Below are 15,321 nucleotides of genomic sequence, written 5' to 3' on the forward strand. Positions count from 1 at the left end.
CCCACAAAGCCATTTCCTCCTTTGGCCGCCTCTCCTTCCAGTTCTCTGCTGCCAATGACTGGAACGAACTACAAAAATCTCTGAAACTGGAAACACATATCTCCCTCACTAGCTTTAAGCACCAGCTGTCAGAGCAGCTCCCAGATCACTGCACCTGTACATAGCCCATCTATAATTTAGCCCAAACTACTACTTGTTCCCCTACTGTATTTATTTATTTATTTATTTTGCTCCTTTGCACCATATTATTTATATTTTAACTTTGAACTTTCTTCAAATTATAAATCTACCATTCCAGTGTTTTACTTGCTATATTGTATTTACTTTGCCACCATGGCCTATTTATTGCCTTTACCTCCCTTATCTCACCTAATTTGCTCACAATGTATATAGACTTATGTTTTTACTGTATTATTGACTGTATGTTTGTTTTACTCCATGTGTAACTCTGTGTTGTTGTATGTTGTCGAACTGCTTTGCTTTATCTTGGCCAGGTCGCAATTGTAAATGAGAACTTGTTCTCAACTTGCCTACCTGGTTAAATAAAGGTGAAATAAATACAAATGTATATACTGTATTCCAGTCCTGGTTCATCCTATATAACTACTGCTGTCCACTTCATATGTATATACTGTATTCCAGTCATGGTTCATCCTATATAACTACTGCTGTCCACTTCATATGTATATACTGTATTCCAGTCCTGGTTCATCCTATATAACTACTGCTGTCCACTTCATATGTATATACTGTATTCTAGTCCTGGTTCATCCTATATAACTACTGCTGTCCACTTCATATGTATATACTGTATTCTAGTCATGGTTCATCCTATATAACTACTGCTGTCCACTTCATATGTATATACTGTATTCCAGTCCTGGTTCATCCTATATAACTACTGCTGTCCACTTCATATGTATATACTGTATTCTAGTCCTGGTTCATCCTATATAACTACTACTGTCCACTTCATATGTATATACTGTATTCTAGTCATGGTTCATCCTATATAACTACTGCTGTCCACTTCATATGTATATACTGTATTCCAGTCATGGTTCATCCTATATAACTACTGCTGTCCACTTAATATGTATATACTGTATTCTAGTCCTGGTTCATCCTATATAACTACTGCTGTCCACTTCATATGTATATACTGTATTCTAGTCATGGTTCATCCTATATAACTACTGCTGTCCACTTCATATGTATATACTGTATTCCAGTCCTGGGTCATCCTATATAACTACTACTGTCCACTTCATATGTATATACTGTATTCTAGTCATGGTTCATCCTATATAACTACTGCTGTCCACTTCATATGTATATACTGTATTCTAGTCCTGGTTCATCCTATATAACTACTGCTGTCCACTTCATATGTATATACTGTATTCTAGTCATGGTTCATCCTATATAACTACTGCTGTCCACTTCATATGTATATACTGTATTCTAGTCCTGGTTCATCCTATATAACTACTACTGTACATCTACTATTCTTCAGATATACTACAGATGTACTCCAAATTGTCTATGCATCACATCACAGTATACAGTGTATATATGTATATATATATATATATATCATTGCTTGTCCTAATATTTTCATTGACTTCTGCCCTCTGTGAGCTGGGAACACAAGCATTGTTAGATATTACTGCACTGTTGGAGCTGGGAACACAAGCATTGTTAGATATTACTGCACTGTTGGAGCCAGGAACACAAGCATTGTTAGATATTACTGCACTGTTGGAGCTGGGAACACAAGCATTGTTAGATATTACTGCACTGTTGGAGCCAGGAACACAAGCATTGTTAGATATTACTGCACTGTTGGAACCCAGGAACACAAGCATTTCACTTCACCCACAATAACATCTGATAAATATGTGTATGAAACCAATAAAATAAAATGTGATTGTATTGTTGAAAGTGTTAGATAATTCTCAATCCGTGTTGTGTCTTGTCTAAGAACAGCCCTTAGCCGCGGTACTGTATAATAACCATATATCACACCTCCTCAGGACTTATTGATTTATAAGGCATTATAAAGGTCATTAAAATAATGATACATACGTACTTCATAGAAAACTGTTACCCTTCATATATTCTAACAAATCACATTTTAAGATTCATTATGTCATTTGTTCCATGTTAAGGGCTCTAACATTGGAACAAAACTATTTGTCTCCCTCTTGATGTTGCATGCAGTTCCTCTCTCTCTTCCTCCCTCCCTCTAACCCCACCCTCCCTCTAACCCCACCCCTCTGGCAGAACCAGGAAGTCCATCCCCCTTCACAAACTCTCTTCTGAGGAAACGAAACTGATCTGAGTCTCTGTGTCGTCTGTCTGTGTGAGAGTGAACAACCGTCCAAATGGCTCAACAGGGAGTTCTGCTGGACCAGGACCAGTTCTGTTGTTCTGTCTGTCTGGATCTACTGAAGGAACCAGTCACCATCCCCTGTGGACACAGTTACTGTAGGAGCTGTATTGAGGGCTGCTGGGATCAGGATGTTCTGAAAGGGGTCTATAGCTGTCCTCAGTGCAGACAGACCTTCAGTCCGAGGCCTACGCTGAGTAAAAATAACATGTTGGCTGAGCTGGTGGAGAAACTGAAGAAGACAGGACTCCAGGCTGCTCCCCCTCCTGCTCTGTGCTATGCTGGACCTAGAGATGTGGCGTGTGATGTCTGTACTGGGACCAGAAAGCAGAAAGCCCTCATGTCCTGTCTGGCGTGTCTGGCCTCTTACTGTGAGACTCACCTCCAATCTCACTACGAATCTCCAGCTTTCAAGAAGCACAAGCTGGTCAAAGCCACCGCACAACTACAGGAGAAGATCTGCTCTCATCATGACAAACTGCTGGAGGTTTACTGTCGTACCGATCAGCAGTGTATCTGTCTGATGTGTACAGTGGATGAACATAAAGGCCATGATACAGTGTCAGCTGCAGCAGAGAGGACTGAGAAACAGGTAAGACCAGAACAACTTGTTGGTGACTGTCTGATAAACAAAGAATTAAAGATACAGTAGGAACTAAGGCTGTTTGAATATGAGATCATTGAAATGAAATAGATCCTCAGCAGAACAAATATGAACACAAACCTTGAGTATATTGATATGTTAACCCAGATTCTCCAGATGTATCACCATTTTATAATGTCAAACACTATTATCATTCTGAATGGCCTTTTATGAGTCCAAAGTTCAGTCTCAACCTGTTGATACATGTAGTCCTACCATAAAAACTATAATCATTCACATAGCAACAAATAAATATCATTTAGTAAATGGACCATCCATTTTTTAGACCTTCCTCTCTATGGGCCCTATGTCACATTACTATACTATTGATCTACTGGACTAATAAAGCTTGATAGCTCATTGAAGAGTGATTCTCCACAGAGGCAGCTGGGGATGAGTCAGCAGAAGGTCCAGCAGAGATTCCAGGAGAGAGAGAAGGAGCTGAAGGAGCTCCAACAGGCTGTGGAGTCTTTCAAGGTGAGTATTGTTGACCAGAGGAGACACACCATTTCACCTGTCTCCTCCAGTCAGAGAGAGAGAGAGAGAGAGAAGTAGAGGGGCCCCTATCCAATCCCACTGACCCCACTGTTGGGAACAGGTTGTCACTGCTGAGGCAGTGAAGAAAGTAGAGGAGGATGGGTCAAGGCTGAGGGATCCTGAGAGGATCCCTGTGAGTAGTAGATCTGTGACAGCACAGAGGGATGGGCCAACCAGTGATATATGCTTCAGTAAGGTTGGCTTCTTAGTGTTCATAGCAAATGGTTATCAACTGTACCGCAGAAATGGAATGTAAAATCACAGAAAAAAAATATGTTTTGGTGGCAGCTGCAGAGAAGTATTTGGTCATACTAGATTTGACTTCAGAAGAGTTCCAGGGTGTGTTGGGTGGTGGTGTCCCGTCCTCCCAGGCCGTTGGCCTGGTTACAGGAGCAGATAGGGTCAAAGTAGTGGAATGGGGTAGTGGGTTTTAATGAGTGTAGGGTTAGTTGGCCTGGTGCAGGAGCAGATAGGGTCAAAGTAGTGGAATGGGGTAGTGGGTTTTAATGAGTGTAGGGTTAGTTGGCCTGGTGCAGGAGCAGATAGGGTCAAAGTAGTGGAATGGGGTAGTGGGTTTTAATGAGTGTAGGGTTAGTTGGCCTGGTGTTGTCATTAGCTTATTGGGTTGAAAGGCTGTGAGGTTGAGCATCCCACTGCTACTGTTCTAGATGACTGTTGGGAATATACTAGTAGACAAGGCAGTGGTTTTGGTTGGACAGTTGGAAAGCTTGCTGATGAGAGTAGATTCAGGGAGTTGGAGGTTGGCCCTTTCTGTGGTGATAGGGGATGTTCCTCCATGGTTACTCCCAGATCCTGTTGTTGATCTAACCTTGGTAGACAAAAGGAAAGATTGGGTCAGAAGTCAGTGATAAAGGGAAACTGGTTGACAATTACATTGGTAGAAGTTGTTAAGGTTTTTTACCTCTTTTCACAGATGGATCCAAGGGCCCAGATAGTGGGCCCACAGGAGCAGGTGTTTACCTTCCTGAATGTGATGTGCAGATATGTAGAAGACTAACAGATGAACTGTCAGTGTACTCAGTTGAACTGTTGGTGATAATAGTTGTCCTCCAGTGGGTGGAGGACGTACAACCTGTTAGAATTATAGTATCCTCAGATTCTCTGTCTGTATTGAATAGTTTATCATCTGGTAAATCTATTAGGAGTGACCTACTATTGGAGGTGTTAATGTTATTATGGAGAATTGAGAGAATGGGTCTAGTAGTGAGATTCTGCTGGGTCCCAGCACATTCAGGTGTGGAATGGAATGAAATTGTAGACTAGTTAGCTAAAATAACTTTAAAACAAGATCTAATATATATTAATGTTCCACTGGGTAGAGGTGAGGACAAATGTGAGATCAGAGACGTTTTGATAGATGTGTTGCAGAAGAGATGGGACTCTGAGCACAAGGGATGGCATTTATATGCCCTCCAATGAAAGGTCGGTGGAACAAGGTTCAAAGGTCAGATTAGGAAGGAAGAGGTGGTGTTTCCTCGATTGTGTTTAGGACATTGTACATTGAACTGGTCCTTCCATCTGGTTGGCAGCATGTGAATGGTTTGTGTCTGGAGGGTATTGTCAATGAAACGGTGGAGCATGTGTTGTTATATTGTTGTAAGGATGTTGAAGAGAGGGAAAGATTGAAGTGTAGGGTCATTGAGGTTGGGGGGGGTTTGGAAGGGATTTGGGGGATGGGGGAGGGTCTATTAGAAGTTAGTAGGGATCTTTTTTATTTTCTCAGAAGTACTGAGTTAGGTAGGAGGATTTAGAAATGGTGTAAACCGTGATTGAACACACTCCAGCACAGTAGGAGGCGCCATGCTCCTTTAACGTTGGTTTGAGGACCTCCATTATACCATAGAAGAAGAAGAAGTTGGTAACGTGAGGTTTTGTCGTTCGTGAAGAGTGCAGCTATTCTTTTGCCTATTTTCCAAATGTATTTTGTCATGGTGGGAGGGTTTGTTTATCGGTTTCCTCTGTTTATCGGTTAGAGTTGAGGGGGGAGTAGGGTAGTTTGATGTCCTCAACCGAGTGGAGAAGAAACGCTGTCTCTTCAGGTGCGTTGTGGAGAATGGTGTGGAGGAATTATTGATCCTGGTCGGTGAACAGGTGGGAGAGGAACATATACACTCTGTATCCAGAATGAACAAGGCGGTGGTTGTGGTAATGTAAAAGGTGAGTCTTGTTGCCAGGCTAGTTACCAGTATGATTTATGTGAGGGGTTGTGTTGGTGCTGATTTCGACAAGAGTAGTGGTGTCTAATCTGCCTCCGTTTATTACCACCGAACAGATCCGTAAAGAGTTGGTTCATTTTGCTAAATGTGGAAGTGTTTTTCTGAACGAAATTCAAGGTTAAACAGGGGAGGGGTGGTACACAGGGTTTGTTAGCACAGAGGAGCCCAGTGATATAATATTATATATATAATATTACTATATGTCCCAGCTGTTTGCTGTGGTTTTGAAGTAATTATTATTAACTAACCTTGTAGGTTTACCTCAGGTAACTTATTATTAACTATCATTGTAGGTTTACCTCAGGTAACTTATTATTAACTATCCTTGTAGGTTTACCTCAGGTAACTTATTATTAACTAGGTTACAGCTACTTGCTGAGGAAGCTCACTGATCACCTGGTTATAGATTTTAGTGGTCTACAGGGATAGTTGGCGCAAAGCCTTCAAACGTTAAACATGTTCTGGTCATTTTTTTACATTTTTTTTTTTTTACATTTTAGTCATTTAGCAGACGCTCTTATCCAGAGCGACTTACAGTAGTGAATGCATACATTTTTTTTTTTTTCTGTGCTGGCCCCCCGTGGGAATCGAACCCACAACCCTGGCGTTGCAAACACCATGCTCTACCAACTGAGCTACAGGGAAATACAACTGTATATAACTGTTAACTGTATATATATATTTTTTTATATATATATAAAAAGGTGTAAATTCTCAACAAATCGCATGTCCCTGTTCTCTTTTTCAAGATGTGTCCGATTTAAACAGTCAGAAGAAAGAGAAAAAAAAGAAATAACCTTATTTTATTTGTTTCTAAATGGCTGCTGGGTAATATGATAATCGTTGAAATCTGTTGGTTCCTAGACATCAAATAGAGAGAATGCTGCGCAGGTTCACTGAGTTGTAAACCTAATGGATAGGTGGAGATCATTGATTTGTAGCTCTGACTCAGTTGCTACCTCAGATTATGAGCCTATCAAGTGTGGTGAATGAGGTATGTAGTTCCCACAGAAGACCACAGGGAGGAGCAAGAGAGATATAAACCCATACAGTTTATCTCTTTAAATACCCTGAACCTAACAATCAATCTAATGTATTTATAAAGACCTTTTTACATCAGCAGATGTCACAAAGTGCTGTACAGAAACTCTAACCCTACGTATAACCTGTTTTATCCTGAACCCTAATTCTAGGGTAGGGTAGCCTAGAACCCCTTTAGAAACTATTATAGTAATAATATTATGTTAGTAAATACCATTATAGTACTAAATAGGTTCTATTGTTATTTTTTAAATAAAACCTATGTATAGTACTTAGCATTTAACTGTTTTTTTGTTATTTTATTATATTTATTATTTAGAGGAGTCTGTCTAAATAATGAAAAGTTAAGTTATTGCCAGACTTTTTAATGAAACCTTTATTTAACCAGGCAGGTCAGTTAAGAACAAATTCTATTTACAATGACGGCCTCCTGGGGACCAGTGGGTTAACTGCCTTGTTCAGCGGCAGAACAACAGATTTTTACCTTGTCAACTCTGAGGTCGTCCCATTGTTTCCGAAAGGGGAACGTTTTTACCAATTGTTGGTAGTTAAAACATAAACCAGTTATTATAATAATACAGTTTTTATGGCTTGGTCCTAAGAACAGGTTTTAGTGGTAAATTAAAAGGTAGTTTTTTTTGGGTGCCATTTATGGAAAACTGAATTGGGTTTGTGGCTGGATCAGCAGCTCTTCATCATGCGGCCGGAGAGACTCAATACAACAGGGGTCTCTGATTTCTATGCTGCAGTACTGAGGGCCTGGCAGCTGCTGAGACCCACACGAGAGGAGGGGGTGGTGGTGCCTGGGCCGTGGGTCTGGGAGGAACCACTGATCACTGGGTTTGGTGGACCTGGAGAGCAGGGTGGCAGCGTTCTGACTCAAAGCAGCACAGAGGCTACTGTACCGTACGGAGGTGGGCTTAGCGGGAGGGAAGGGGCATCAGAGGCAGGGGGTTGTGTATTAACTAACTGCTATCTCTCTCTGTCTCTCTCTCTCTGTCTCTCTCTCTGTCTCTCTCTCTCACTCTCTCTCTCTCTCTCTCTCTCTCTGTCCCTCTCTCTCTCTCTCTCTCTCTCTCTCTCTCTGTCTCTCTCTCTCTCTGTCTCTCTCTCTCTCTCTCTGTCCCTCTCTCTCTCTGTCCCTCTCTCTCTCTCTCTCTCTGTCCCTCTCTCTCTCTCTCTCTGTCCCTCTCTCTCTGTCCCTCTCTCTCTCTCTGTCCCTCTCTCTCTCTCTCTCTCTCAACAGCGCTCTGCACAGGCAGCAGTGGAGGACAGTGATCAGATCTTTACTGAGCTGATCCGCTCCATTGAGAGAAGGAGCTCTGAGGTGAAGGAGCTGATCAGAGCCCAAGAGAAGGATCAAGTGAGTGAAGCTGAAGGAGTCCTGGAGCAACTGAAGCAGGAGATAGCTGAGCTGAGGAAGAGAAGCACTGAGCTGGAGCAGCTCTCACACACAGAGGATCACATCCATTTCCTCCAGGTAACTAAACTGTCTTGTTACATGTGATATGAAATGAACTTCATGTGAAACTATTCATCTCAATCATTATGTTGTCCTCTCTCTGTGTCCCTCCCTCTCTCTGTGTCCCTCCCTCTCTCTGTGTCCCTCCCTCTCTCTGTGTCCCTCCCTCTCTCTGTGTCCCCCCCTCTCTCTGTGTCCCTCCCTCTCTCTGTGTCCCTCCCTCTCTCTGTGTCCCTCCCTCTCTCTGTGTCCCTCCCTCTCTCTGTGTCCCTCCCTCTCTCTGTGTCCCTCCCTCTCTCTGTGTCCCTCCCTCTCTCTGTGTCCCTCCCTCTCTCTGTGTCCCTCCCTCTCTCTGTGTCCCTCCCTCTCTCTGTGTCCCTCTCTCTCTGTGTCCCTCTCTCTCTGTGTCCCTCTCTCTCTGTGTCCCTCTCTCTCTGTGTCCCTCTCTCTCTGTGTCCCTCTCTCTCTGTGTCCCTCTCTCTCTGTGTCCCTCTCTCTCTGTGTCCCTCTCTCTCTCTGTCCCTCTCTCTGTGTCCCTCTGTGTCCCTCTCTCTCTCTCTCTCCCTCTCTCTCTCTCTCTCTCTCTGTCCCTCCTCTCTCTCTCTGTCCCTCTGTCTGTCTCTGTCTCTCTCTCTGTCCCCCTCCCTCTCTCTCTCTCTCTCTCTCTGTCTCTCTCTCCCTCTCCCTCTCTCTCTGTCTCTCTCTCCCTCTCTCTCTCTCTCTCTCTCCCTCTGTCTCTCTCTGTCTCTGTCTCTCTCTCTCTGTCCCTCCAATCTCTGTCCCTCCTCTCTCTCTCTGTCACTATCTCTCTCTCTGTCCCTCTCTCTCTTTCCCTCTGTCCCTCTCTCGGTGTCTCTCTCTCGGTGTCTCTCTCTCTCTCTCTGTCTCTCTCTCTCTCTCTCTGTCTCTCTCTCTCCAGAGTTATCAGTCTCTCTCCAGTATCAGTGTATCTTCAGACTTACCCAGCATCGTTGTCCGTCCTCTTCAGTACTTTGGAGATGTGAGTAAGACTGTGTCTGAACTGAGAGAGAAACTAGAAGACTTCCTTAAAGGAGAATGGACCAAGATCTCCACTACAGGTGTGTTGAAAACAATCAGAACATCAACTTTAGACCATTGAAAGTTCCCTACTAGTCATATACATGTGGAATATGGTATGATGATAACATTCCCTCTCTCTGTCAATGTGTTTGTGTGTCTGTAGTGAATATAGTGGAGGTTGTTCTGCCTCCAGAGCCCAAGACCAGAGAACAGTTGTTACAATGTGAGTCTCTTTATTGTGAAGTAACTAACAGTCTCTTTTTACTGCCACTCCTAACAATCCCTCTAGAAATATATAGCAATAGTAGATCTAATCAAAGACTGGGTATCTATCTGACTCCTCATATTTCTCTGATTTGATCTCTGCTGTGCTCTAATCAAAGACAGGGTAGATACAGTATCTGACTTAACTTATTGTTCTGACTCCCCTCATTGGTCTCTGCTCTTCTCCCAGATTCCTGTCAGCTCACACTGGACCCAAACACAGCAGACACACTCCTCTCTCTGTCTGAAGGGAACAGAAAGGTGACCTGTACAGACCAAGTCCAACCATATCCTGACCATCCAGACAGATTCACCACCTGGTACCAGGTTCTGTGTAGAGAGGGTCTGTCTGGACGCTGTTACTGGGAGGTGGAGTGGACTGGTAATGTTTATACAGCAGTCTCATATAAAGACATCAGCAGAACAGAGACAGATAATATATTTGGATACAATAACAAGTCCTGGAGTTTACAGTGCTATAGAGGTGATTATTATTTCAGACACAATAATGTTGTGACTAAAGTATCAGGCCCTCAGTCCTCCAGAGTAGGAGTGTACCTGGATCACAAGGCAGGTACTCTGTCCTTCTACAGTGTCTCTGACACAATGACCCTCCTCCACAGAGTCCAGACCACATTCACTCAGCCCCTCTATCCTGGGTTTAATCTCTTTGGTACTGCTGAGCTGGTTAAACTGTAGTAGGGTCCACATAGATACTAGTCATGCTGGTGTAGTCTATAGCTGAGCTGGTTAAACTGTGGTAGGGTCCACATAGATACTAGTCATGCTGGTGTAGTCTATAGCTGAGCTGGTTAAACTGTGGTAGGGTCCACATAGATACTAGTCATGCTGGTGTAGTCTATAGCTGAGCTGGTTAAACTGTGGTAGGGTCCACATAGATACTAGTCATGCTGGTGTAGTCTATAGCTGAGCTGGTTAAACTGTAGTAGGGTCCACATAGATACTAGTCATGCTGGTGTAGTCTATAGCTGAGCTGGTTAAACTGTAGTAGGGTCCACATAGATACTAGTCATGCTGGTGTAGTCTATAGCTGAGCTGGTTAAACTGTAGTAGGGTCCACATAGATACTAGTCATGCTGGTGTAGTCTATAGCTGAGCTGGTTAAACTGTAGTAGGGTCCGCATAGATACTAGTCATGCTGGTGTAGTCTATAGCTGAGCTGGTTAAACTGTAGTAGGGTCCGCATAGATACTAGTCATGCTGGTGTAGTCTATAGCTGAGCTGGTTAAACTGTAGTAGGGTCCACATAGATACTAGTCATGCTGGTGTAGTCTATAGCTGAGCTGGTTAAACTGTAGTAGGGTCCGCATAGATACTAGTCATGCTGGTGTAGTCTATAGCTGAGCTGGTTAAACTGTAGTAGGGTCCACATAGATACTAGTCATGCTGGTGTAGTCTATAGCTGAGCTGGTTAAACTGTAGTAGGGTCCACATAGTTACTAGTCATGCTGGTGTAGTCTATAGCTGAGCTGGTTAAACTGTAGTAGGGTCCACATAGATACTAGTCATGCTGGTGTAGTCTATAGCTGAGCTGGTTAAACTGTAGTAGGGTCCACATAGATACTAGTCATGCTGGTGTAGTCTATAGCTGAGCTGGTTAAACTGTAGTAGGGTCCACATAGATACTAGTCATGCTGGTGTAGTTTATAGCTGAGCTGGTTAAACTGTAGTAGGGGCCACATAGATACTAGTCATGCTGGTGTAGTCTATAGCTGAGCTGGTTAAACTGTAGTAGGGTCCACATAGATACTAGTCATGCTGGTGTAGTCTATAGCTGAGCTGGTTAAACTGTGGTAGGGTCCACATAGATACTAGTCATGCTGGTGTAGTCTATAGCTGAGCTGGTTAAACTGTAGTAGGGTCCACATAGATACTAGTCATGCTGGTGTAGTCTATAGCTGAGCTGGTTAAACTGTAGTAGGGTCCACATAGATACTAGTCATGCTGGTGTAGTCTATAGCTGAGCTGGTTAAACTGTAGTAGGGTCCACATAGATACTAGTCATGCTGGTGTAGTCTATAGCTGAGCTGGTTAAACTGTAGTAGGGTCCGCATAGATACTAGTCATGCTGGTGTAGTCTATAGCTGAGCTGGTTAAACTGTAGTAGGGTCCGCATAGATACTAGTCATGCTGGTGTAGTCTATAGCTGAGCTGGTTAAACTGTAGTAGGGTCCACATAGATACTAGTCATGCTGGTGTAGTCTATAGCTGAGCTGGTTAAACTGTAGTAGGGTCCGCATAGATACTAGTCATGCTGGTGTAGTCTATAGCTGAGCTGGTTAAACTGTAGTAGGGTCCACATAGATACTAGTCATGCTGGTGTAGTCTATAGCTGAGCTGGTTAAACTGTAGTAGGGTCCACATAGTTACTAGTCATGCTGGTGTAGTCTATAGCTGAGCTGGTTAAACTGTAGTAGGGTCCACATAGATACTAGTCATGCTGGTGTAGTCTATAGCTGAGCTGGTTAAACTGTAGTAGGGTCCACATAGATACTAGTCATGCTGGTGTAGTCTATAGCTGAGCTGGTTAAACTGTAGTAGGGTCCACATAGATACTAGTCATGCTGGTGTAGTTTATAGCTGAGCTGGTTAAACTGTAGTAGGGGCCACATAGATACTAGTCATGCTGGTGTAGTCTATAGCTGAGCTGGTTAAACTGTAGTAGGGTCCACATAGATACTAGTCATGCTGGTGTAGTCTATAGCTGAGCTGGTTAAACTGTAGTAGGGTCCACATAGATACTAGTCATGCTGGTGTAGTCTATAGCTGAGCTGGTTAAACTGTAGTAGGGTCCACATAGATACTAGTCATGCTGATGTAGTCTATAGCTGAGCTGGTTAAACTGTAGTAGGGTCCACATAGATACTAGTCATGCTGGTGTAGTCTATAGCTGAGCTGGTTAAACCGTAGTAGGGTCCACATAGATACTAGTCATGCTGGTGTAGTCTATAGCTGAGCTGGTTAAACCGTAGTAGGGTCCACATAGATACTAGTCATGCTGGTGTAGTCTATAGCTGAGCTGGTTAAACCGTAGTAGGGTCCACATAGATACTAGTCATGCTGGTGTAGTCTATAGCTGAGCTGGTTAAACTGTAGTAGGGTCCACATAGATACTAGTCATGCTGGTGTAGTCTATAGCTGAGCTGGTTAAACTGTAGTAGGGTCCACATAGATACTAGTCATGCTGGTGTAGTCTATAGCTGAGCTGGTTAAACTGTAGTAGGGTCCACATAGATACTAGTCATGCTGGTGTAGTCTATAGCTGAGCTGGTTAAACTGTAGTAGGGTCCACATAGATACTAGTCATGCTGGTGTAGTCTATAGCTGAGCTGGTTAAACTGTAGTAGGGTCCACATAGATACTAGTCATGCTGGTGTAGTCTATAGCTGAGCTGGTTTAACTGTAGTAGGGTCCACATAGATACTAGTCATGCTGGTGTAGTCTATAGCTGAGCTGGTTAAACTGTAGTAGGGTCCACATAGATACTAGTCATGCTGGTGTAGTCTATAGCTGAGCTGGTTAAACTGTAGTAGGGTCCACATAGATACTAGTCACGCTGGTGTAGTCTATAGCTGAGCTGGTTAAACTGTAGTAGGGTCCACATAGATACTAGTCACGCTGGTGTAGTCTATAGCTGAGCTGGTTAAACTGTAGTAGGGTCCACATAGATACTAGTCACGCTGGTGTAGTCTATAGCTGAGCTGGTTAAACTGTAGTAGGGTCCACATAGATACTAGTCATGCTGGTGTAGTCTATAGCTGAGCTGGTTAAACTGTAGTAGGGTCCACATAGATACTAGTCATGCTGGTGTAGTCTATAGCTGAGCTGGTTAAACTGTAGTAGGGTCCACATAGATACTAGTCATGCTGGTGTAGTCTATAGCTGAGCTGGTTAAACTGTAGTAGGGTCCACATAGATACTAGTCATGCTGGTGTAGTCTATAGCTGAGCTGGTTAAACTGTAGTAGGGTCCGCATAGATACTAGTCATGCTGGTGTAGTCTATAGCTGAGCTGGTTAAACTGTAGTAGGGTCCGCATAGATACTAGTCATGCTGGTGTAGTCTATAGCTGAGCTGGTTAAACTGTAGTAGGGTCCACATAGATACTAGTCATGCTGGTGTAGTCTATAGCTGAGCTGGTTAAACTGTAGTAGGGTCCGCATAGATACTAGTCATGCTGGTGTAGTCTATAGCTGAGCTGGTTAAACTGTAGTAGGGTCCACATAGATACTAGTCATGCTGGTGTAGTCTATAGCTGAGCTGGTTAAACTGTAGTAGGGTCCACATAGTTACTAGTCATGCTGGTGTAGTCTATAGCTGAGCTGGTTAAACTGTAGTAGGGTCCACATAGATACTAGTCATGCTGGTGTAGTCTATAGCTGAGCTGGTTAAACTGTAGTAGGGTCCACATAGATACTAGTCATGCTGGTGTAGTCTATAGCTGAGCTGGTTAAACTGTAGTAGGGTCCACATAGATACTAGTCATGCTGGTGTAGTTTATAGCTGAGCTGGTTAAACTGTAGTAGGGGCCACATAGATACTAGTCATGCTGGTGTAGTCTATAGCTGAGCTGGTTAAACTGTAGTAGGGTCCACATAGATACTAGTCATGCTGGTGTAGTCTATAGCTGAGCTGGTTAAACTGTAGTAGGGTCCACATAGATACTAGTCATGCTGGTGTAGTCTATAGCTGAGCTGGTTAAACTGTAGTAGGATCCACATAGATACTTCAATAAAAGCCCCACCTCCTCTCGCTCAGCCATTCTAACAGTGGAAGCCAGGATAATAAACTGTGAACAATAATGAAGCCATGTTTGTCTGTGTGAGTGAGGATTTATTATTTAATTGTGTGATAACTTTAATTCTGTGATAACTTTATGTAATACATCCTCTGTTTCCTAACTGAATAAACATTTTAAGATAGCAGTTGGTTCAGTCTGATCATCTCATGTACTGTTGGAACTTTATTTTAATCCTTTTTCACTATTTTTATATTTATTTTTTTAATGACAAATTCCAGAGCCTCTGTATACATTTTTACACATTTTTCCCCCACTCTCTACTTTGTACATTGACAGAGAAAGTGGGACTGTCGTTTTTCTGACAAGTTCTCTCATTGATCTCAGGTTCAGCCACCAGGGGTCCCCCACCCTCCATGAAAACTTTCATAGGCTCTCTTTCACTCAGTAATCATGTAACAAGTCGACAGGCTCCCAGAGGCAGGGCAATCAAAGGCTCCAAGTCACTGAACTGACCATCAGCCCAGCCATTGGTATTATTCATACTGTTTAAATAAAAACAGAGGTCTTTAAACTCTTGAATATCTGAACTTGATACAGAGAAAAACAGGATGAGAGAAAGGAGGTTATGAACAAGACAAAACTATTTTTTATAGCATCATAAAAAAAAGTTATTTTTATTTATTTTATTTACAGTCAATTCTCTAAAAAACCAAAAGGGAATTGAGCACAAGGCAGATTAGCCGTTCTCCCTCCCAACAACATAATCCAATTATTTTTAGGGACTTTTCATCGTATATAATATATATTTATTTATTTATATATATAAAATCAGTGGCGTGTGTTCATTTACAGGTCAGAGCTGTAAGGCAAGAGCCACATTCCAACACCTTTAAAATGTACCCCGCCCTCCCTCTCTTCCTTCCTTCCCTCTCTCCCTCCTCTC

The 15,321-nt window shown here is 42.8% G+C and overlaps 1 protein-coding gene across 1 annotated transcript; it reads left to right on the forward strand.

Moving 5' to 3' along the window:
* The first annotated feature begins 2,290 nt into the window (after positions 1–2,290).
* Positions 2,291–14,559, forward strand: LOC145877107 (tripartite motif-containing protein 16-like). Its single transcript, XM_082972401.1, has 6 exons — positions 2,291–2,984; positions 3,417–3,512; positions 8,097–8,330; positions 9,232–9,391; positions 9,517–9,576; positions 9,808–14,559. The coding sequence occupies exons 1-6, from the start codon at positions 2,388–2,390 to the stop codon at positions 10,314–10,316; spliced, it is 1,656 nt and encodes a 551-aa protein (XP_082828527.1). The 5' UTR covers positions 2,291–2,387; the 3' UTR covers positions 10,317–14,559.
* The last annotated feature ends 762 nt before the right edge of the window (positions 14,560–15,321 follow it).

Source organism: Salmo salar, unplaced genomic scaffold (assembly GCF_965601325.2).
Source record: "Salmo salar unplaced genomic scaffold, fSalSal1 ptg000687l, whole genome shotgun sequence".
NCBI classification, from domain to species: Eukaryota; Metazoa; Chordata; class Actinopteri; order Salmoniformes; family Salmonidae; genus Salmo; species Salmo salar.